This window comes from Toxotes jaculatrix, chromosome 13 (assembly GCF_017976425.1).
Source record: "Toxotes jaculatrix isolate fToxJac2 chromosome 13, fToxJac2.pri, whole genome shotgun sequence".
In the NCBI taxonomy this organism is placed as follows: domain Eukaryota; kingdom Metazoa; phylum Chordata; class Actinopteri; family Toxotidae; genus Toxotes; species Toxotes jaculatrix.
Genome location: NC_054406.1, coordinates 575,094 through 596,346, shown reverse-complemented (window position 1 = coordinate 596,346; position 21,253 = coordinate 575,094). Strand labels below are relative to the sequence as shown.

The 21,253-nt window shown below is 47.0% G+C and overlaps 2 protein-coding genes and 1 long non-coding RNA gene across 12 annotated transcripts; 2 read left to right on the top strand and 1 right to left on the bottom strand.

Moving 5' to 3' along the window:
* The first annotated feature begins 480 nt into the window (after positions 1 to 480).
* Positions 481 to 6,115, top strand: LOC121192087. Its single transcript, XR_005895170.1, has 2 exons — positions 481 to 4,253; positions 4,444 to 6,115. It is a non-coding gene; the product is annotated as an uncharacterized LOC121192087 (long non-coding RNA).
* A 453-nt stretch (positions 6,116 to 6,568) lies between these two features.
* On the bottom strand, positions 6,569 to 15,228 carry mindy1 (MINDY lysine 48 deubiquitinase 1). 5 transcript variants are annotated; one of them, XM_041053219.1, is made up of 12 exons: positions 15,208 to 15,228; positions 11,357 to 12,211; positions 10,954 to 11,205; positions 9,475 to 9,677; positions 9,234 to 9,291; positions 8,885 to 8,949; positions 8,543 to 8,701; positions 8,218 to 8,320; positions 7,867 to 8,009; positions 7,302 to 7,490; positions 7,063 to 7,218; positions 6,569 to 6,758 (listed from the first exon to the last, which is right to left on the bottom strand). In XM_041053219.1, exons 2-12 carry the CDS (start codon positions 11,712 to 11,714, stop codon positions 6,693 to 6,695), a joined length of 1,752 nt encoding a protein of 583 aa, XP_040909153.1. In that variant the 5' UTR covers positions 11,715 to 12,211; positions 15,208 to 15,228; the 3' UTR covers positions 6,569 to 6,692. The 5 variants fall into 5 exon arrangements, with proteins under 5 accessions (XP_040909153.1, XP_040909152.1, XP_040909151.1 ...); XM_041053218.1 differs by lacking the exon at positions 15,208 to 15,228 and adding an exon at positions 14,816 to 14,934; XM_041053217.1 differs by lacking the exon at positions 15,208 to 15,228 and adding an exon at positions 14,715 to 14,829.
* LOC121191796 (exopolyphosphatase PRUNE1-like) lies at positions 14,065 to 20,657 on the top strand. 6 transcript variants are annotated; one of them, XM_041053223.1, is made up of 11 exons: positions 14,065 to 14,226; positions 14,981 to 15,089; positions 15,351 to 15,420; positions 15,574 to 15,632; positions 17,954 to 18,058; positions 18,198 to 18,409; positions 18,486 to 18,670; positions 18,838 to 18,996; positions 19,349 to 19,443; positions 19,840 to 20,001; positions 20,117 to 20,657. In XM_041053223.1, exons 4-11 carry the CDS (start codon positions 15,594 to 15,596, stop codon positions 20,624 to 20,626), a joined length of 1,467 nt encoding a protein of 488 aa, XP_040909157.1. In that variant the 5' UTR covers positions 14,065 to 14,226; positions 14,981 to 15,089; positions 15,351 to 15,420; positions 15,574 to 15,593; the 3' UTR covers positions 20,627 to 20,657. The 6 variants fall into 6 exon arrangements, with proteins under 6 accessions (XP_040909157.1, XP_040909158.1, XP_040909155.1 ...); XM_041053224.1 differs by having other exon boundaries at positions 15,348 to 15,420; XM_041053221.1 differs by lacking the exon at positions 15,351 to 15,420 and having other exon boundaries at positions 15,460 to 15,632.
* Positions 20,658 to 21,253: the final 596 nt, after the last annotated feature.

Sequence of the window (21,253 nt, the reverse complement as noted above, 5' to 3'; positions counted from 1 at the left end):
TGTGTGTGTGTGTGTGTCTGTCTGTCTGCCTGTCTATCTGTGTGTCTGCCTGTGTGTCTGTCTGTCTGCCTGTCTGTGTGTGTGTGTGTGTCTGTCTGCCTGTCTGTCTGTGTGTCTCTGTCTGTCTGCCTGTCTGTCTGCCTGTCTGTCTGTCTGTGTGTGTGTGTGTGTCTGTCTGCCTGTCTGTCTGTGTGTCTCTGTCTGTCTGTCTGTCTGTCTGTCTGCCTGCCTGTCTGTCTGTCTGTCTGTGTCTGTCTGCCTGTCTGTCTGCCTGTCTGTCTGTCTCTGTGTGTGTGTGTGTCTGTCTGCCTGTCTGTCTGTCTGTCTGTCTGCCTGTCTGCCTGTCTGTCTGTGTGTCTCTGTCTGTCTGTCTGGCTGTCTGCCTGTCTGTCTGCCTGTCTGTCTGCCTGTCTGTCTGTCTGTGTGTGTGTGTGTGTGTGTCTGTCTGCCTGTCTGTCTGTGTCTCTGTCTGTCTCTGTCTGCCTGTCTGTCTGCCTGTCTGTCTGTCTGTGTGTGTCTGTCTGTCTGTCTGTCTGTCTGTCTGTCTGTCTGTGTGTCTGTCTGCCTGTCTGTCTGCCTGTCTGTCTGTCTAACTCCATCACCAAACATTGGTTGAGTTTAATGATGCGTCTGCTGATCAAACTGATCAGTGACACTGGATCTGGTCCTAACAGGACAAAGAACTTTGAATCACATACGTCTGAGATTCAGTGTCTCATCAAACCACGTGACAGAACCCGTGAACAGCCACGTTACTCCAGTATTTCATTTTATTTTGTAATTAATTGGCAAATTAGATCCTCAGAAAAGAATCTGAAGGTTTTTCTGAAACTGGTCTGAGTGCAGCTCGTGTCAGCTGATCCTGAAACAGAAACACTGATCCAGCTGTGAAGGACAAACACCAGCAGGACGTCGGCCTGGTCCTTCCTCTGAGGGACGGAGGAAATCTGCAGGAAAGAACGGAGCGGTGAGTGAAACACTACATGGAGAAAGCACAACATCAACTTTGTGTTGTTTCTTTACACGTTTTCTTCGCTCTGAAGAAAATACAAAACGGTTTAGAAAGAGACGGGAATATTTGAGTTTGAGTCTGAGATTCCTCCACGCTGAGCTTTCACCAGACATTTGTCACGATCATTAACGATAATTCAGGTTTGGTTTCAGTTTTCACAGAAAAGCAACGTAAGTCAGAGAAGGTGAAACCTCTGAAACTACCGACTGAATCCTTGTCTGAAAACTTGTCTCTTTGGAAACACGAACATGGTTTTACTCTCTGGTTCCGAGGCCAGCTCCCAGCTTGTTTATTTATTTTTTTTATTTAAGATTGATTGTGCAGCTCTAACTGCTGCCTTCCTAAATTTCCATTTGTTTTCAGAGCTTTTAAAAACGTTTTATGAGTTAGCGATTTTCACGAACATGATTAAACAGGAAACGGAAACGTGAACAGTGTCTGGTGAAAAAGAACCGATGGAAATTCATCGCGTCGTCAGTTTATTTCATCTTGTTTTTCCTGTGGTTCCAGTTTCACAGTCTGAGCTGAACTTCACAGCATTTCGTGTCATTTGTCTTGGTTTTCTGTGAAGATGTCACCGCGCAACACGTTAACGATGCTAACAGAAACAAAGCCACAGTGTTGAATTACGAAGGGACGCTTACCTGGATGCAGTGTGACCGTGCACACGCATTCAGAGTAACTCTGGGTTTTTCCTGTGAAACTCAGTCATTACTTGAATTGTTTTCTGTCCAGTTTGAGCCAAAATGGCAGCCGAGCTGCGGCGAAACGATTGGTTGGTAAAAGATTTATGCAACAACCTCATTGTCTGTGTTCCACGGCCTGCACGTCTGTGTAGAGCTGGACTGAATCCGTGTGTTACAGTTATATGTCTGTTAATAATATGTTTGCATATTTAATGAACGCTCGACTCGACGGGCTCTGTGGCTCCGTGGCTCCGTGTTTCACAGAAAACAGTTTTTTTCTGAGGAGATCGGAAAAGTTTGAATGTTTGTTTTTTTATCCACTAAAACTAATGTTTATCTCCAAACAGACGTGTTGTCAGTGTTGACGAGCAAAGGCTTCTTGTCTGTATTTTAACATTTAAACACATAATGTTGTGACTGATGCTGTAACACTCTGCAGTGGCTTTATTCCAGAGGGTCATTCCTGTGTTTTAACACGGTGCTTGTACATAAAAATGCTGCATTATTGTCAGTGAGTTAGTTTTTCTTGTGTACTTGGAAAATCACTTGTTCAATTCAAACAGTTTTAGAGGATTTAAGTTGATGTGAGTAGATTAGCTAACCAGTGTGAATGGCAGCAGTGTTGGCCAGTGCTACCTGAGCTTACTGATTAGCTCACACAGTTTGTTCAGGCCTGTAGCTGTGAACACAGCTGCTGCTACAAAGGTGAAGGCCAGAGGCTAGTTAGCAAGCTAGCAGGCTGTTAGCTAGTTGATGAGTGAAGAAGGAACACAAAAACTTAGCTAATCACAGGTAAGTTAGCTAGCTAGTGACAGAACTGGACAAACTAGAACAGGCAGGTTAGCTTGCTAATGGCTAAATAAGTTAGCGCGTCCTTAGCTGCATCAGGAAAACTCAGAGATCAGAAGCAGTTTTTTTGTTTGCAGCCTTCTGGTCATTAACTTTCATTCATTCATCAGCGAAACACGAAACTGTAAAAACGCTGTAAAAACCTTTCACTGGAATAAAGCCAATGTTTGTGTTACTGTCACATAATTAACATCTGTACAGTTGTTACAGGTTTTTAATGTTTTGACCACTAATGCAGCAGAAGCAGCGTCATGTTACCTTCAGCTAACGGTTAGCCTGCTACTTTATACGCCACCACGCTTGACAAAGATGCAGCTGTGACTGAAGTTTACCACATAAGCAACTTAAATAGCAAATACTCGTTCTTTCTGTTCATGTGTGAAAATGTACATGTGTAAATGAAGTGAGTTAGTTTTCCTGAGAAAAACAGAACAGATGCCTTGAGACATACAGGAAGTACAACTCTTATCAATGCAACAGGAGGGACAGACAGTTTGGGTCTCACCTGAGAAGTGCTTTTCTATCAGACATTTGACCACTTGAGGGACGAGTTTCAACACTTCGATGTCCTCTCCTTCATCATCATGACAGAAAAAGTTTTTTTTTGTTTCCCAGTTCACAATTTGATAACAGAAATACTAATGACAGCAAAACGTAAAGCAGAAAGGGTCAGAAATAATCCACTACACTGTTTTTCCTTGTTCTTTCCAACTGTTAACTATCAAATAAAGGAAAAAATGCCTTTTACGATTAACTTAGAATAAAAGCTGCTAAAACGATTGTTTTTCTGAGTGAAGTCTGGTGAGTCCAGAGAGGACAGCCCTGCACGCAGATGAAACTCGTCCCTGCTGTTAAAAACCTTTCATTGCCTTCTTTCTTCCTTCCATCAGCTCTGAACATTCAAGAATTTCGATGTGAAAAACTCTAAGTGCATTTATCTGAATGAAGATCTGTCATTTGTAAAGAATCCTAGTTTTTCATTTTGGTTGGTACTAAACGTTTAACATTAAAACTTATCTGGTTTGATTTCATGGAGACATCTGCTGAGTTTCTGTTGTAACAAAGCAGCAGAACAACACTTTACTTTTCACTGTGTGAAGAAGAATAACCAACGAAACAGGAAGGAAATCGTCTCATCACGAGGCCGAGAGGAAAACATGGCTGCAGGAAATCTGAAAAATCACACAGGTATTTCATGGCTTCCTCTCTTTGAATTTTGTTTTCAAAGGGTTGAAAGTACAAAGATTCTGGTTTTGGTTTGGTTTAAAAAAACCACATGTGAGATTCAGAGTCTTCTAATTAATATCTGTTGTTTTAATTAGAAAATACAGAAGTCAGTGTTGTTTGCTGGTGAGATGAAACTCTGTAATTCTGACGTCTCTTCTCATACAAGACAAAGACGTCGTGAATCTGATGAAAGTATGAATTTGAAATTGTTAAATGCAGTTTACAGGTAACGTCTGACTTCTTTGTCTTCAGTGTTTGTGTGTTTCACAGCTTCTTACATCAACACTGCGACTCCACAGTCTCTGTTTTCACATTTTAACTCGTCCGGCTCTGATTCCTGAGAAAAACATCTGATGAAGTCTGAGCTTGACATTTCTCAGCTCCTCTTCTTCTTCCTCCTCATCCTCCTATTTTTTCCAAGTGTATTTGGCAGGTGTGTTTCCGCTCAGGTGGCAGGAACGAAGGATTCCAAGTGTGACGTGAGTTTTACATTTTTACAGACACAGTAACATCTGAGAATGAATTATTATTTAAAATAACTTTTAATGTTTAATCATTATTTGTTATTACAGTTTGGATGTTTCAGGTCAAACTCTGAACTGCTGAGTTGGTTCATTACGTTTCATGATTCTGATTTTACATTAATGTCACATCTGACATGTCACACAGATTTTTCTCGTCCTGGGGAAACGATCACGAGCGACAGAAACAAATGAGCTGAGTTTTGTTCAGTGAAGTGTGAACAGATCAGTGGACAAAGAGCTGAATCCTGCTCAGAGAACACATCACCTGTTTAAATTCAATGTGATTTTAAATCAGGGATCTGAATCTTCCAGGAGTTTTTGATCGACTCCAGAGGAGAAATCCTCAGAGCCAGGACTGAACCTGTGGATCAGCAGCAGAAGGAGAAGTTCCAGCAGAACCAGAGCAACTGCAGGGATTTTATCTTTTATCTCCTTCACTTTGTTTCCACGACAGATTTAAAATCTACAGCAGCTTCAAACAGAGGAAACAGAGACTTTAGGTCTTATTCTCACTCATTTTAAGGCAATAAGTCATTAATACAAAAAGACTCTGAGACAATGAGTCAGCAGTTTGACTCATATCAGGATTAAAAGAGATTTGATTAGTTTTAAAAACAATCATAAATATGACATGAAACATGTGACTTCAAAGTTTTAGATCATAAAGACTAATAATTCAAAAGTCTTCAATCAAAACACAGACACAAGATAATAAATCAAAGTTATGAGCTGCAAAGTCATCAAGTGGCTGATTTGTGAGATATTTGACTTAAGTCCAAATTATCGAACGTTAAATTATAAATAAGATTATTAATCATTAATCCAAATTAACGTTTATAAACATACAGATATACACTGTTTAAAAAGAGGACGTTTATTAGACTTATTTTCTCCATTCATTAAAACCCTGCTGGGAAACAAAAATCGGTGGAAATCTGGTGGGAGTTTGGTACTGACGTTACCTCCTGCACACGCTGGTCTCTGCTGACGTCCTGGTTCAAACTTCAGTTTCATCTGCAGTGAAGCTGATTATTGTAAAAGGATCGGTTTCACCAGAGGACGCCTCGTCACCACAACAGGAACGTTGTAACGTCGTGCAGCAGCGTGAGAGTGCGGCTTTGGACCGTGGACCGGCCGGAGAGCAGAGGGTCGCCGGTTTGATTCCTCGACCAAGCACAATGGATATGGGTGGTGGTGAAGGAGACCCCCCTAAGATCATTATTACTGGAGGAGATGTAGACTCACTCCAGCCAACACCTGCAGTAACATGAGCTCCTGTGGTGAAACTGGTCCCATCAGTCATTCAGCTCAGTAAAACAGATCTTCCTCCAGTCCTCCTCCCTCTTTAGGAAGTGAAACGCTGTGACTAACGGCCTCATTAACAGGTTAATCAATCATTTATTAAAGCTGTACTGATCAGTTAGAAACCATCAATAAGAAAAACCTTTGGGTCGTCAGGTTAGTTCATCAGATCATCAGCAGAAGCATCTGGATCAAATCTGAGACCCGACAGACCCACGGACCCGATGGACCCACGGACCTGATGGACCCACGGACCCGATGGATCTTTGTCCCTTTGTCCCACTTCTTCTGATGGGCTGAATTATTTTATCATTCTCTGAGTCTGTGAAGGTCAAACACGTTTTCACTGTTTTTCTTTAAACAGAAGTTTCAGATTTTTCAGATAAATCAGTTCAGCTCTGCACAGCCTACAGATTTATCTCATTAATGGTTGGTAACTGTTCACTTAAACATCAGTAAATGATTTTTCTAGACACTTAAGACATGAGTTATATTTTATAAACCTTTTACAAAGACTGGTTTGTTACAGGTGTGTGTTCTAACAGACTCCACAGTCCTTTCTTACAAATTTACAAACTTTCCAAAACCTGGAAACTCAAACTGTCACCTGCTGCACAAAGCACTGGGGTTTGGCATCTAGCTGTGTGTGTTTGTGTCTGTGTGTGTGTCTGTGTGTGTGTCTGTGTGTGTGTGTGTGTCTGTGTGTGTGTGTGTGTGTGTGTGTGTGTGGCTGTGTGTGTGTGTGTGTGTGTGTGTGTGTGTGTGTGTGGCTGTGTGTGTGTGTGTGTGTGTGGCTGTGTGTCTGTGTGTGTGGCTGTGTGTGTGTGTGTGTGGCTGTGTGTGTGTGTGTGTGGCTGTGTATGTGTGTGTGTGGCTGTGTGTGTGTGTGTGTGGCTGTGTGTGTGTGTGTGTGGCTGTGTGTGTGTGTGTGTGGCTGTGTGTGTGTGGCTGTGTGTGTGTGGCTGTGTGTGTGGCTGTGTGTGTGTGTGTGTGTGTGTGTGGCTGTGTGTGTGTGTGTGTGTGTGGCTGTGTGTGTGTGTGTGTGTGGCTGTCTGGTGGTTGGTGTTACAGATGATGAAGATGATGAAGAGTCTATAGGAGGACACAGTCTGAGTCCTTGTCTCTCCTCCTGGCTTGCTGTGACCCCTGACCTCTGACCTGCAAACAACAACAAAACATGGTCACATGGACCTGAAGACAACGTGAGTCGACAGCTGAGTTTAAAGGAACAGACATTCAAACAGCGTGTTGCCATGGAGTCAGTCAGTCAGCTGTGACACGGCCTGAACCTGAGTCTGCTTCAGAAACCAGGTCATCTCTGTTCAAGCCAAAAATCTGATCTCAGATGTTTTCACCTAAACGTGACTCTGATCCAGATCCAGATCCAGATCCAGATCCTGATCCTGATCCTGATCCGAGTCCACAGAGGGAGACCTGGTGTCTGTCACTCTGACATGTTTACCTGCTGTGCTGCCTGCACCGATCCCTGCTGCTGCTGCTGCTGCTGCTGCTGCTGCTGGTATTCCTCCTGTTGGAGCTGTCGGGCCAACTCCAGGTCACTGAGGGGCCCCGGGGCCCCGCCCTGCTGCTGCTGCAGGGACACCGCCACCAGGTAGTCCTAACACCCACAATGAGATGAGTCAGTGAGTCGGTCAGTCTCGTTAAAGGACCGATCCTCTCGGCCGATCGGTCTCGTCTCACCTGGTCGATCTGTCTCTGCTGGTCCTGGGCGGAGGGGGGCAGGGTGGAGGCGGGCGGAGCTCTCTGATGACACAGTCTGAAGTCAGAGTCGCAGAAGTTCCCGTCACCCTCGACGTTATGAAGAGACTCCCAGACCAAACCCTCCTCCTGCAGGAAGCCCTGGTCTGTCACCAGCAGGTACAGGTGACCCTGGGACAGGTGAGAGAGCGTTACTCACAGGTACAGGTGACTGTCGTCAGACAGCCGAGAGAAGAACAGCTGATTTTAATCAGTCAGCAAACATCAGGAAACAAGAAGCAGCCACGACCAGACATCCGATCACATGTCCATCAGCCGCCGGCGTCTGCTCTGCTCCGCCCGACAACACCAACAACACGACGGAGCTTCAGTTCATTTTACTGACGAGCTCAGCGTTCGAGCTGAGCCTCCACAGCTATCACAGGATATTACACGTCTTTACTCGATGTTCTGACATTATTCCAGATGTGACACAGGCAACATTAACATCTAAAACCAGGCTGTGTGTGGGACGTTATCTGTCCCCAGCCCGTCCACTTGTCTCCACCTTGTGTTTGATCATGGTACTGAAGTGGTTGTTCCTGAAGAACACGGAGATCTCTCCCTCTGTGGCCGTCGTGTTCAGTTCACACAGACCGTGATACGACAGCTGAGTCGCCGTCGACTCCAGGAACTGCTCCGCTACCAGACCTGGACAAAGCACACACACGCACACACATTTACACACACGCACACACACATTTACACACACACTGGGTTCAGGTTAGATGCGTGGGAAAGTATTACATCAATGACGAGTCCTCACAAAGACAGAATTACAAGTTTGTGTGTTTACCTGCGTGCGTGTGTGTGTGTGTGTGCGTGTGTGTGTGCGTGTGTGTGTGCGTGTGTGTGTTACCTTCACTGACTCGACTGCTGTCAGCAGAGTGTTTGTAGTCGATGATTTTCTCCACCAGCTGGTTGTAACTCAGTTTCCCCACAGCAGCCACCATCTCTGGACTCTGAGCGCGCACACACACACACACACACACACACACACACACACACACACACACACACACACACACACACACACACACACGAGCACACGTACACACACACACACACGAGCTGATGATATTCTACATTTTGCTCCACTGACTCAAAAACTATTAAAAACACACACAGTTTGACTCACACACGCGCACACACACACACACACACACACGGGCAGAGTGTGTTACCTGCGGGTCGACCAGCCAGCCGTGGTACAGCGGGATGTCCAGCAGGTCGAACACGATGCACTCAGGTGTGTATTCAAAGTCTGTCACTCCAGTGAAACGTACGTTAACGTCCAGACCGGTGGACAGCTTCGGGAGGACGGCCATGGCATCACTCATGTTCTGAAAACACACACAGTGTGTCACACATGAACACTGACATGTGAACATACGTCTGTGACTCAGGACTAACTGTGGATCCATGAATGACCTGTGTGCGTACCTGTGCATCTACCTGTGTGACGACAGGACAGACCGTCCAGGACGAGTGTCTGTGTGTGTGTGTGTGTGTGTGTGTGTGTTCACCTGTTGGAAGTTGAGCTCCATCCCATCAGCTTTCTCTCTGGGTGTGACAGACAACACACACTCTCCTACACAACAAACACACACATCAGAGTCATGTGATAAACATCAGCCAATGATAAAGAACATCTCATTTTCCATTAGCAGCGCTGGAGCAGTAAAATTATAATGATAAAGAATAAATAACGTATTATTATTTTTTTATCAGAGCCTGTTTATCCTTGAATTAGCAGGACGTTAAAACCAGATCTTAAATTTACAGTTGGCTGACGAAGGGAAGGCGTCAGAGAAGCCGACCCACAGACGCCGTGGTCAGCAGCTGATTGGCTGACAGCTCTGTGCATGGTCTTACCCAGGTGAGCCATCAGGTCCTCAGTCGTGACCACTTCAGTCTGAGCAGGAAGCTTAGCCTGAACGCACGCACACACACACACACACACACACACACACACACACACACACACACACACACACACACACACACACACACACACTGTTACTACACGGTTCAATTGAACTGCCCCTTCCTGCATAATCTGACACGTGTGTGTTGTATGTGTGGATTTAAATGAGTGTGTGTGTGTGTGCTTCACCTTCCAGCGCAGAAAGAGTGTGTTCATGATGGCCAGCAGGGGGCAGGGTCCGTTTTCACTCTGGGTGATGATGGGAGTCTTCTTCTCCTTCCAGGTGATCCACTTCACCAGGTAATACACCGGCATGGACGGCCCGGGCTCCAGAGCAGCAGCAGCAGCAGAGGAGGAGGGAGGAGGAGCAGCAGCAGCAGCAGCAGCGCCCCCTGTGAACAGGAGGAGGACTACAGTCATTCACAGCACTTTCCACTAATGCCGTTAAAATCCCACAGTTCATGTCTGTTTCTCCAAAAACCTCAGGTTTCACCGATCAGCTGCATTATTTATTTATTTATTTAGGAATTTTGTACATGAAATTTACTGAGGAACATAATCATCAGCAGCAGCAGACGAGAAAAACCCGTAAAGCTTTTTAAAGCTTCGGAACACGAAGCCTTCAGATTCCCAGAGTGACTGGACTCTGTAACCTGGCAAAGCTAAAACACGAGACCTGGATAAGTTAAGAGGTGGGACCTTTCTGAAAACCAGTGTATGAGTCAGCTGCAGCTGCTTTACCTCAGTGGAGATCCTCCACCTTTTCAGCACGGACTGAGCTCATGTGATCAGCTCTACAGTGTTTCCTGTTGTTTGTCCTTCTCCTTCCTCTAATTTTCTCTAATCTTATTTAATCATTTCATTTCTGTGATTCATCTTTGTGAAGTAAACTCACCACACCCTGCTCATCCTGTCACACTTTGCTGGTCTGAACTAATCACAGGCCTGAAAATGGGAAATGAGGCCGTGGAGCTCATGAGAGCGAGTCACAGCTGAGCTGCAGCTGCTCCAACTCCTCTGGAAGAACTAGTGAACTAGAGAAAAATAATCTACATGATGGTTCGTCAGTTTAGTGATTTGTCAAATAAGAAAAAAAATAAGCCAAATATTCTCCAGCTACGATCGGCTGCTTTTCTCCGTCTGAAGAAGCTGCTTTAGTTCTGTTAAAGTTCAACAAGTTCTTGCTTTTAAACGTCAGTGAACACAGCGTTCATCTATCGTCCCGGTGATGGTAGATGAGTAACCTTCCTGTAAGTTGAACCGTGTTTGCTGTGGTTTCTGAGTAAGGCTGATGTCACTGCTGAGTGTGTGCTGCTGCTCTGATGCACCGTGTCCGTTAACATGTCAGCACTTTGATTTTACAGCCTCACATCCCTCTGTAGCTCTGCTGCCTCGTCCATTTTTCTCCTGTTAGACCAAAGCTCCAGGAGAAAAACCAACACATGAAACACGGAGATCTACAGCTGGAACCTGCCTGCATCACAACAACGTTTCACCAAACGCGACGCACAGCCAGCGCTGCGTTTCAGAAAAGTCCGATGTGGTCTGAGGAGAAAAGAGTGAAACCTTCACACAGTCTGACAGAAGCAGACGAGCGAGGAGCTTCACTCCGGACCCTAAACTCCTCACAAGCAAAAACATGACGTCAAACCATCTGGGACGTCTCACCCGCACCTTCCAGCGTCTCACTGTCCTTCAGACTGTGGACATCAGCGGATGGAGAGCAGGCCTCCGCGCCCAGAGCAGAGTAGGACGAGGACAGGCCGTCCTCCACATCCAGGGAGTTTCCTATGGCTGTGACCCCATCTGACAGCTCCAGACTGGGGATGGAGAAGGACGCAGAGTCTGTGGACTCCCGCTGGTCCTCCGAACCACCAGCCGTCACTATAGACGAGCTGTCCTCCAGGTCTATGTCCAACCCTGCAGGAACAGGAACAGTTAGGAGGCCGCGGAGCTCTCTGAAGATGCCTGTAAAACCTTTCTGATACACGAATCACTGGCTGTTAATCATTCAATTCAAAGAAGAGGACACGTTGAGGACGTTTACTCTGGACCTGGTCTGAGCTCTTACCTGGGTCTCCTTCTCTGTCCTGTCCCCCTTCAGTCTTGATGTGACTAAGCAGAGCTGCCACAGATTCTTCTTCTGTGGTGATGCCAGTTATCGTCCCGTTTTCAGACGACAGTGACAGGGACTCTGGTGGCGTGGGTGTGGCCTCCTCGTCCTCCTTCAGGACTCTGTCAGGTAGTGGACTGCCGGTGTCCCTGTTGCTAATTGGGACGTTGATTCCTGTGTTTGGCCCCGGCACTGGGTCCAGCCCCTCCATCAGCATGGTTACAATCAGTTCTTTAGAGATGGTTTCTGTGGTGAGAGCAGGTTCGATCAACAGGTCTGCCGCCTCCGCCGGCTCTGAGCTGGACTCCGCCATCATCAGCTGACTGATTGACAGCCCGGCGGCTTCACAGAACAAACACTCACTCCTTATATACACAAACAACAAGAGTAGAAAGAGTGAATCAAGAAGCCGAGGCCTTCATCAGAGACACGGCGTCAGTGTCAGGAGGTTTGCTACGTTCACAAACGTCAGAAACAGTTTTACGATGGAGACGCGATGGGGGACGTAGCAGGCAGCTGCTGAAGCTTTAACGTGGCCACCAGGAGACCCTGAGGAGCTCCTGTGTTCATACGTAGAGACCAGTACCTGTCCGTGTGTCTGCCAGCTGCTGAGGGTTACACAAAACAAACGCACCACAGGTCAAATCCCTCGTTGTGAACCGATGGATATTAAAAACAAAACGTGGAGAAACACAGACTCTGTCTTCTTGGCTGAAGGCGTGACAGTCTGTCTGATAAAGTCTTCACTGTCCGACAGGGACAAAGGATTATTTCAGTTTGTTGTGTAAACAGTGAACAGATGTCCTGTCAGACCTGAGGAGGAAGAAACAAAAAGGATAAAGATGCTGCTTGGAACATTAATCTTATCACGAACTGATACCACACAGGATGGAAGGCTGCAGTATTTGGCATTTTTGTTGAAAAACAATATACAGATATAATCCTCTTCAGGAGAGTGGGGGGGGGGGTTTTACTTGTCCATGCTTAGGGGCCCATTGTCCCATAATCTGTCCATGCCTAGATTTCAATAAGACACAGGAAACTGATGGAAGGTTTAACCAAAGAAAACCTGTAAAAACACACCAAATGTCAACTTTGACATCATTTATATCATGGAAATAGAAACTACAGCAGATCAATACTCAGCTTCATGTGTTCAAACCTTTCTGATGTATCCCGTGGAGGCTGTGTATGCCCAAACACTGAATAAATAAATACACCAGCACTGAGCTGAACAGCGTGCAGGACGTCTTACGTCTCCTTGTCGTTGCTTTCTGTCATTTTGTGTTTTTAACTGAGCTCTGTGACTTCCAGGAGTCCCCTGACCCCTGGGCCCATGTAAGTCTGTTCAGTGATCCATGTCAGGTACACGGTGACAGTGTGACAGTGTGACAGTGTGGTATGGCAGCTGCACAGCACAGGACAGGAAAGACTTATCCCGGGTGGTGAGGACAGCACAGGGGATTGTAGGCTGTCGTCTACCAGATCTGGACTCAGTGTACACTGCCCGAGTCCAGAAAAGGGCCAGACGCATTGCGACCGATCCCACCCACCCAGGCAACTCACTGTTTGTACCGCTTCCATCAGGAAAGCAGTACAGGAACATTAAAACAAGCACAAACAGACTCAGGGACAGCTTCTTCCCCAGAGCTGTAAAAGCAATAGCCCCCCCGCAGTGAAACACTCAACCCCCCTACAGAATCCTCACACAGGCACCCTCCCCCCTCCAGCCACATACACCCACCTTCTCACACACACACTCACACCCAGAAGAAGACAATCACAGCATTCCATACACTGGACCGCACTAAGCTGCACTGTATTACTTTACTTACTTTGTGTTTATATTAAGTGTTCTTTTTTAAGTATTTGTGTTATTTATATGTTGTGCCTTTAAGCCGAGATTCTCTGAAAATTTTCGTTATGCTCGCATAATGACAATAAAGACTCTTGAATCTTGACTGACTGCTGTCCTCCAGCTTCATACAGAGTGCTGATGCTGTACAGGTGACCTTGCCGCACCAGATCTCTTCCCGTGCTGACGCCACAGCTGGAGAGGTAAGGTATTTACAGCAGGGGGAGAACGTGTGAAACTGTGGGTGTCAGTTCATCAGACCGTGGGGCTGAGGAGGAGGAGGAGGAGTGTGTTTCCGTGCCCGAGGGAAGTCAGTACTTAGCTAAACAAGTGCTGAAGTTTCCCATAACGCTGCACAGTCACACACCAAACCTACACACTAACTGTCTGTGCTCCCTGCTTGGCAGGATCCTCCGGCCTGTCCCACCCAGCTCAGCAGAACCCTGACACAAACCCTGAACCCTGCGGCTGACGGCTCCGCGTTAAGCTGCTTTCTGCTCCACCGCAACGGATCCCGGAGCTAGCCAACCCGACGCTAGCTCTCCTAGCTAACTCAACCAAGTTTGCTGTTGTTCCTCAGAGACAGTTGGTACGCCCGCAGCACGGTACTGACCCCCGCATCCACATCACAACAACGAGTCGGGTGAATAAAATGCTGCTTACCGAAACCGGGTACGCGCCTGTGATGTGCGCTGAAGCTGGCGGGTGAACGGGCGTGCTAGCTTGTTTACATTCCTGTCCGCTCACAGGCCCCGCCCACCACAGGGGACGTACGGACGTGCGTGACGTCACATCCGCTTTTAAACTTTAAAAGCCTGCGTTAACAGTTAGCCAGCTAGCTACCGTAGAACTTTTTGTTAAAACAAGAAAACGTTACTGATTAAAGAAAAACACTCGTTACTCTCACAGTGTTCGGTGTAAATGTAGTAAAAACGAACAGAAGAAGAAGCTGAAAGCCTTGACACTGCAGCCAGTACGATGCTCGTTCCTACGTTTGAAAGTTAGCTAGTACACGGTCAGCCATGTTCGACAATGACCACGCAGAATCCCATTTAAAAATATGTCAATTTAAGAAGAATGTTATTCGCAGCAAAATAACACACAGCCAGTAGCATTTTTACCACTTCCACCACCTCGTTAGGAGACACTCATAAATCCGGCGGAAGTAATATCCGAGCAGTGTATGTTTAAAATAAACGCTTAGTCGGTTCAGCTCAGCTCGGCTTGGAGTTGCCCAACAGCTGGAGTTAATGTTAAAGAAAGAAGATGAGAGGCACCGAGTTTTGTTCGAACAATAGGCCGAATTTAAATAAGAAACCAACGGTTTAAGACAAAAAGTAATTCATCCGAGCGTACATAAATACCAGTGGTACACAACCGAGTTGTAATTTGAATGGTGCGGTCCAGGACATTTCTATCAGGTGCAGCACCTTAATTTACTGTACACTTTGTTTTATTTACCTGTCTCTCTACGCTGCTTCTGCCTGGGTAAGTTAATAACGTGATATGAGACGAAAACAGCCAAATCAGAAACACAGCTTAAATTCGGACCAAACTTTTACCTTTTCACTCTGCGTACCTTCGACACGGCCTGGTGCGTTGGGTTTGTTTCACAGGGTAGCTTTGATGGGTGGTGCGGTCAGTTCTGCCGTTGAACTCAGATTATCGCTTATAAACTCCATAAACGATAATCTGAGCTAAACACGATCGATACGTGTAACTCACAGACTTTCAGACTCTGGACGAGAAGAACCGACACGGCCCGAAAGAGCGGCGCTTGTTGCTGAATCACAGGATGGTTGGTCAGTGGATGTTCCCGCTCGCCCGGGACAGGCGGTATGTAAAAACACGGCATTGTTTTTTTTTTGTCTTTGGAGTAATAAGGAGGGACAGTTTGAGAGAAAACGTGTGACAATCAGAAAATAAGAAAATCAAACCAAACCAAAGAGCTGACCTGTCATCAGCCTCTGATGTTTCCTTATCTTATGGCTGAAATGAAACTTTCCTGATTTTACATTTTCATCTATCTTTTAATTTTCTTCCTGTTCATGATTTGTGTTATTTGTGTCTTGTTGGTCACATGTGTGCATCCAGCAGTTCAGATACAGAGATGACAGGATGAGTTGGACTCCTTCAGAGTGAGAGCTGAGCCCCTTCTTAAGAGAGAGTGAGTGGCTGTCATCAAGCAAGGCTTTTATTTTGATAGGTCACAGAGGAAGCGCTGATAGTTGAAACGGTGGAGGAATTGACCGTGTGGGACAGTAGATGTCACTGTCCTCAGACCAGCAGTCAGCTGAGTCTCCTCTGATCTGCCTGACAGACGCTCAGAAGGACGACGACATGGACGCCCTGTTGGTGTCAAGCAAAGCTGCAGCCCAGGTGAGCACAGGTTTTCTTTACCTTAGTCAACACAAGTCTGTGTGTGTGTGAGAGTGTGAGAGAGAGAACATGTTGTCTGGTCCTCACACCTTCAAAGGGCTGTCAGAGGGTCCAGGCTAAGGTTCAGGCTCTGGTTCAGGCTCTGGCTCGGGCTCAGGCTTGGGCTCGGGCTCGGGCTTGGGCTCGGGCTCAGACTCTGGCTCGGGCTCAGACTCTGGTTCGGGCTCGGGCTCAGACTCTGGTTCGGGCTCAGGCTCAGGCTCTGGTTCAGGCTCTGGTTCAGGCTCTGGCTTGGGCTCGGGCTCGGGCTCGGGCTCAGACTCTGGCTCGGGCTCAGACTCTGGTTCGGGCTCGGGCTCGGGCTCGGGCTCAGACTCTGGCTCGGGCTCAGGCTCTGGTTCGGGCTCAGGCTCTGGTTCGGGCTCGGGCTCGGGCTCAGGCTCTGGTTCGGGCTCAGGCTCTGGTTCGGGCTCGGGCTCGGGCTCAGACTCTGGCTCAGGCTCTGGTTCGGGCTCAGGCTCTGGTTCGGGCTCGGGCTCTGGCTCGGGCTCAGGCTCTGGTTCGGGCTCAGGCTCAGGCTGAGGTTAGTTTCTGCTCTGTGATCAGTAAATATTCATGAACTCATGTGTCTGCTGCACGTTGGCTGAATCTCATGCTGACCTGTAGTTTTCAGCTGCAGTGGAAATTCCCTTGTGTTGTAGACTGATGAGGCTCAGAACCGTGAACCTGCACAGACTCAGCAGTTACACTCACTAACACGTTCCTGTCTGAGCAGCGCTGAAGAGTTTCTGTTTGAACTCTGTGTCCTGACGTCTGTCTGTACGAAGCGGTTCCTTCTGAACTGCAGCAGCACGTCTTTACAATTCCGACCGAACCGCGCCGGCTTGTCTCAGAAATATCTCAGTAATGAACAGCTCGTTTTTCAGCTCAAACTACAAAATGTCCTGTGAATGAGCGAGAACGCACGGGAGCAGGAAAATAAAGTGTTAAATAAAAAATATTTTAATGTGACACGTCTGCGGTTTAAACTTCTCTGTCGCAAACAAACCAGTTATAACTAAAAACCTGTGAGTCTGAGACTGCAGGTCGTTTTCCAGAGGAGTCAGCTGCTGCTCATGTCTGCTAATCATAAACCTGAGGTGGACCATCTGTGTGTGTGTGTCTGCCTTGTTGCTATGGCTCCTCTAAATAAACTTTACTGAGGAAACAGCCTGTGCAGACACAGAGCTGAGGAAACTGGACTGAATGTGTTCAGTCACTGATCAGGTCGTACAAACAGATACAGGTGAGAGAGAGACAGGAAGTGTGCTGGTGTCTTCACAGTAAAGGTCTCCTGGCTCTTCTTTGCTCCCTGCTGTGCATCAGAGCTGTTTGCTTTGGTTTGTGATTAAAGGCTCATGTTCGCTGTGCTGACTCATTTATAAACGACACAGACTGATTACACAGATAAACAAACACTTATTACATAAACAGGATTCAGTCTGTTTGTTTACTGTCAGAGGATTAAACTCATTATAAATAAGAACCAAAGATTTTTTACTTTTATTGTTTTTAAAAATTCACATTATATTAGAATGACATTATTTCTGAGCTGTCATGTTTTCAGGTGCTTTCAGTTTTGTTGGTTATGTTGTTTGTTGTACGTTGACTCTGGTTTACATGAGTCTCACAGACGTGTTTGAGACCTGACGTCACCCGAGGACACACAGGACACAGCAAATATTTACACACAGACAGAGGAGATTAGGTCAACAGCTCCCAGTGTACTGTTTCATTCAAATGGATGAAAGAGGGAAGTTAGGGGTGAGTTTGACTGACAGGTGTCTCAGCCTATCACAGTCTGCTCTGCCCATCTAAACATCCTTCAACAATCTGTCTCTCAAAGTGCTCGTCCAGACTTGTAGGGTGAGTGCTGCTGCTCACGCACGCCGTGAAAAAGTGTGTCAGCTGCTTCAGTCTGCACATGCTCAGTGGACTTCAGACCTGCACAACCAAAATCAGATATTCAAATATTTGGATTTGATATGTGACATTGGCGTAAACAGGAAATGTGCTGCTGCTAAAGATCAGAGGGGTTTGATCAGTGGACAGCGAGGATCTAATACTGCGCAGGAAACAGGAGTGTGGACTGCACAGGGCTCAGGTGAACCTCCTACACTGGTCCCAAATGAAAGAATCTTGAAGTGGATTCTGGATTTCACTGGTAACCAGTGAACAGCAGCTGATTTGACACCAAAACCAAATCAATCACAGAATCTTTCAGGTGTAATTTAACCTAGGTGTGTGGGTGATGTGTCTGACAGACTCTCTCTTCCTGCTAGAACGGGTTCCATGGCAACCAGAGAGTCCACATTGTCCTGGGCAGCACATCATGTGACCTAGACTCTGTGGCGTCATCGCTGGCAATGGCCTACTTCCTGTCCAGGGTGAGCTGGCTCGGACCGAGCGGAGAGAGTGGACGGTTTGAGTTGAGACGTTCAGTTTTCAGACACAGATGTGGGGACATCTCACTGTGGGTCACTGACGTCTCCACCTTCATAATGAAACCTTATTTGTCTCTCTCAGATGTCCTCCAGTCTTCCAGGCTGTTCTCTGGTTCTTCCGGTTCTCAACATCCCCCGGTCGCAGTTCCACCTGCGAGCCGATGTCCTCCTGTTGCTGAGGGAGGCCGGCATCACCACGGAGACGCTGGTGTTCAGAGACGAGATAGACCTGGCTCGCCTCCATGGCAACAGGAGGCTGGCACTGACTCTGGTGGACCACAATGTTCTGCCGAGGTCTGAAAAATCAAAAGTTAATGAAATATCCTGATCACATTCCTGCTAATTTGAAGAACTGTGTCCTGGTCTCCAGTACTGACAGCATCCTGGAGGGGGCGGTGGTAGAAGTCATTGACCATCACCACCTGGAGAGGACCACCTCTTTCACCTGTCCTGTTACTGTGGAGATGGTGGCGTCCTGCACCACCCTGGTGATGGAGCGGATTCTGTCGAGAGCGCCGGAGATCCTGGACCAACAGCTGGCTTTACTGCTGTACGGTGAGATTCACAGAGACAGAGCAACGCTCACTGAGTGAATGTGTCTCCTGTGTGTCCCCCCACAGGTGTCAGTGTGTCTCCTGTGTGTCCCCCCTGCAGATATCAGTGTGTCTCCTGTGTCCCCCCCCTGCAGATATCAATGTGTCTCCTGTGTGTCCCCCCTGTAGGTGTGATGGTGGTGGACTGTGTGAATCTGTCTCCTGTGGCCGGTAAAGTGACAGACAAAGACAGTCAGATGGTTCGCCTGCTGCAGATGCAGTTCCCTGACCTGCCACAGAGGGACGCTCTTCACACCGCTCTGCAAACAGCAAAGTTTGACCTGTCAGGTAAACACACAGGGGGCGCTGTAGTTTCTTCACCTACCGTGCAAAGGAAAACAAACTAATCATATAACATTTAACAGTCAGAGATTAGAAGAAGTACCGCGTTCCAACAGGTGTGCCAGTGTTTGTGATTGTGAGACGGTGTCCTTCAGGAACCGTCCCACACGATAAGATAATGAGCAGCTGCGTTTGTTTCCGGTCTGAAACAAAGGAATGAATTTGATGCAAAAATGCAGCACAGATGAATTCATGATGGAAAAGCTGATGATTTAACAGGCGTAAATATAACTCTGTGTGTGTGTGTGTGTGTGTGTGTGTGTGTGTGTGTGTGTGTGTGTGTGTGTGTGTGTGTCAGGTTTCACCACAGAGCAGATCCTCTTGAACAACATGAAGACTGTTGCTGGGAGCAGCCTGAGAGTAGCAGTTAGCATCATCTACATGACTCTGGATGTAAATACCAACTTTCATGGCAGGGGGAGGTGGGGGGGGGGGGTATAGTGTTTTGTTGTTGTATAGTGACTGTTTGTTTGTTGTTGTCTCTCCTTTTAAAAATATATATGAAGTACTTGTATAGTTGAAATGCTGAATATATGGAAATATTTTTGATGTTGATCTCACAATAAAAACCCTGTGAGATCAGATTATCATTTTACCAAAGTGACTCAGTGACGATCAGTTTTCTTTTGCACTGTTTGGTTTTGTTTTTAGTCGCTGTGCAGAAAAACTAAGCTTGAACCAGTAGGGGGTGCCTCTGAGCCTCTCTGCACTCTTTTCAGAGTTGTGGTGCATGCTGGGGGTTGTAGTTGTGTGTTGTGATGTTTCTCCTTATGTCGCCTCTGCCTCTAGTTGTTTCTTCAGAGGAAGGACCTGCAGCAGGAGCTCTGCAGCTTCTGCCAATCACACTGTTTGGACGCCATTGTTGCCATGATGATATCCTTCAACAGCCAATCAGACGAGTCCGTCAGACAGCTGGCCGTCTACAGCTCCAACCCTCTGTATGGGCAGGAGGTAGGCTGTGGTAGCTGGAATTAGGATTAGCCTCAGAAAACAATTTATAATAATGAGGATTTAAGTAAATATTAGGATTAAATGGTTGTTTTTTTGTTATTGCTCTTCCCTCCAGATTAGCCACACCCTCTTGAAAAGTCTTAGCCCCGCCCTCTGCCTTTTGCCTGTCAGCAGCCCATATAAGGACATCCTGACTTATCAGCAGGGCAACTCTCTGGCCTCTCGCAGAAAAGTCCTTCCTGTCCTCACACACTTCCTGTCTGAGTGGTGGCAGAGAGAAGTGCATTGTGGGGCTGATGGTGAAGAGCTGGAGGACCAACTCGACCAATCAGACGTGATGATCTCTGACACATTTCTTGTCAACAAAGAATCAACCTCTGACAGCGACTGGTTGCCCCACATTTACACCGCCTGCAGCCACCACTGGCGGCGGCTGCAACTGGGAGCAGAGGATTATGGGAATGTGGAGGAGGACTATGGTGGCAGGAAGATGCCACCGCCGCCACCGATGAACAGTTTGGTTGATGGCTGCCCGCTGGATGGCGGCTTCAACCAAGAGGCTTTACTGGAGAAGTTCAACAGGATGGGAGGGGGGGAGGAGGAGCACGTGGGGAGGGGAAACTAGAGAGGAGGAGGAGGAGGAGGAGGAAGAGGAGGAGGAGGAGGAGGAAGAGGAGGAGGAGGAAGAGGAAGAGGAAGAGGAGGAGGAGGAGGAGGAGGAGGAGGAGGAGGAGGAAGAAGAGGAGGAGGAGGAGGAGCACGTGGGGAGGGGAAACTAGAGAGGAGGAGGAGGAGGAAGAGGAGGAGGAGGAGGAGGAGGAAGAGGAAGAGGAGCAGCAGCAGGAGCAGAGTGGAAACATCACCTAAAGTGTTTGTTCTTGAACTCTGCAGTTTCTTCTTCAGAAGGTTGATACTGATTCTGTCTGTCAGTCCATCTCTTTGATCCACTGAAAATCTCAACAGCTATGTAATGTTCAGACATTCGTGGTTCCCAGAGGATAAACCCCGAAGACTCTGGTGATCCTCTGACTGTTCCTTTAGCTCCAGAAGCTGGTTTAAACGTTTGGTCAGTGAAATATCTGTGGTCAGATAGTGGATAGATTTCCATTAAATAAAATGCACTGACCCCGCCCCTGGTGCGCCATCTTCAGTTCAAATTTTGAATTTGTCCAATACTTTATTTAACATTCGTGGGTCAGAATTAAATATTTGAATATTAAATATTTGGATTTCCATTGGTAAAAGACATTCA

Excerpts from the sequence above, each read along its gene's own strand:
- mindy1 (XM_041053219.1), bottom strand. The coding sequence starts at position 11,714 with ATGATGGCGGAGTCCAGCTCAGAGCCGGCGGAGGCGGCAGACCTGTTG. Across the intron at positions 11,206-11,356 it reads GGACAGAGAAGGAGACCCAG|GGTTGGACATAGACCTGGAG; the intron begins GTAAGAGCTCAG and ends CTGTTCCTGCAG. Across the intron at positions 9,292-9,474 it reads CACTCTTTCTGCGCTGGAAG|GCTAAGCTTCCTGCTCAGAC; the intron begins GTGAAGCACACA and ends GCGTGCGTTCAG.
- LOC121191796 (XM_041053221.1), top strand. The coding sequence starts at position 15,519 with ATGTCACTGTCCTCAGACCAGCAGTCAGCTGAGTCTCCTCTGATCTGC. Across the intron at positions 18,410-18,485 it reads GACCACAATGTTCTGCCGAG|TACTGACAGCATCCTGGAGG; the intron begins GTCTGAAAAATC and ends CCTGGTCTCCAG. Across the intron at positions 18,671-18,837 it reads GCTGGCTTTACTGCTGTACG|GTGTGATGGTGGTGGACTGT; the intron begins GTGAGATTCACA and ends TCCCCCCTGTAG.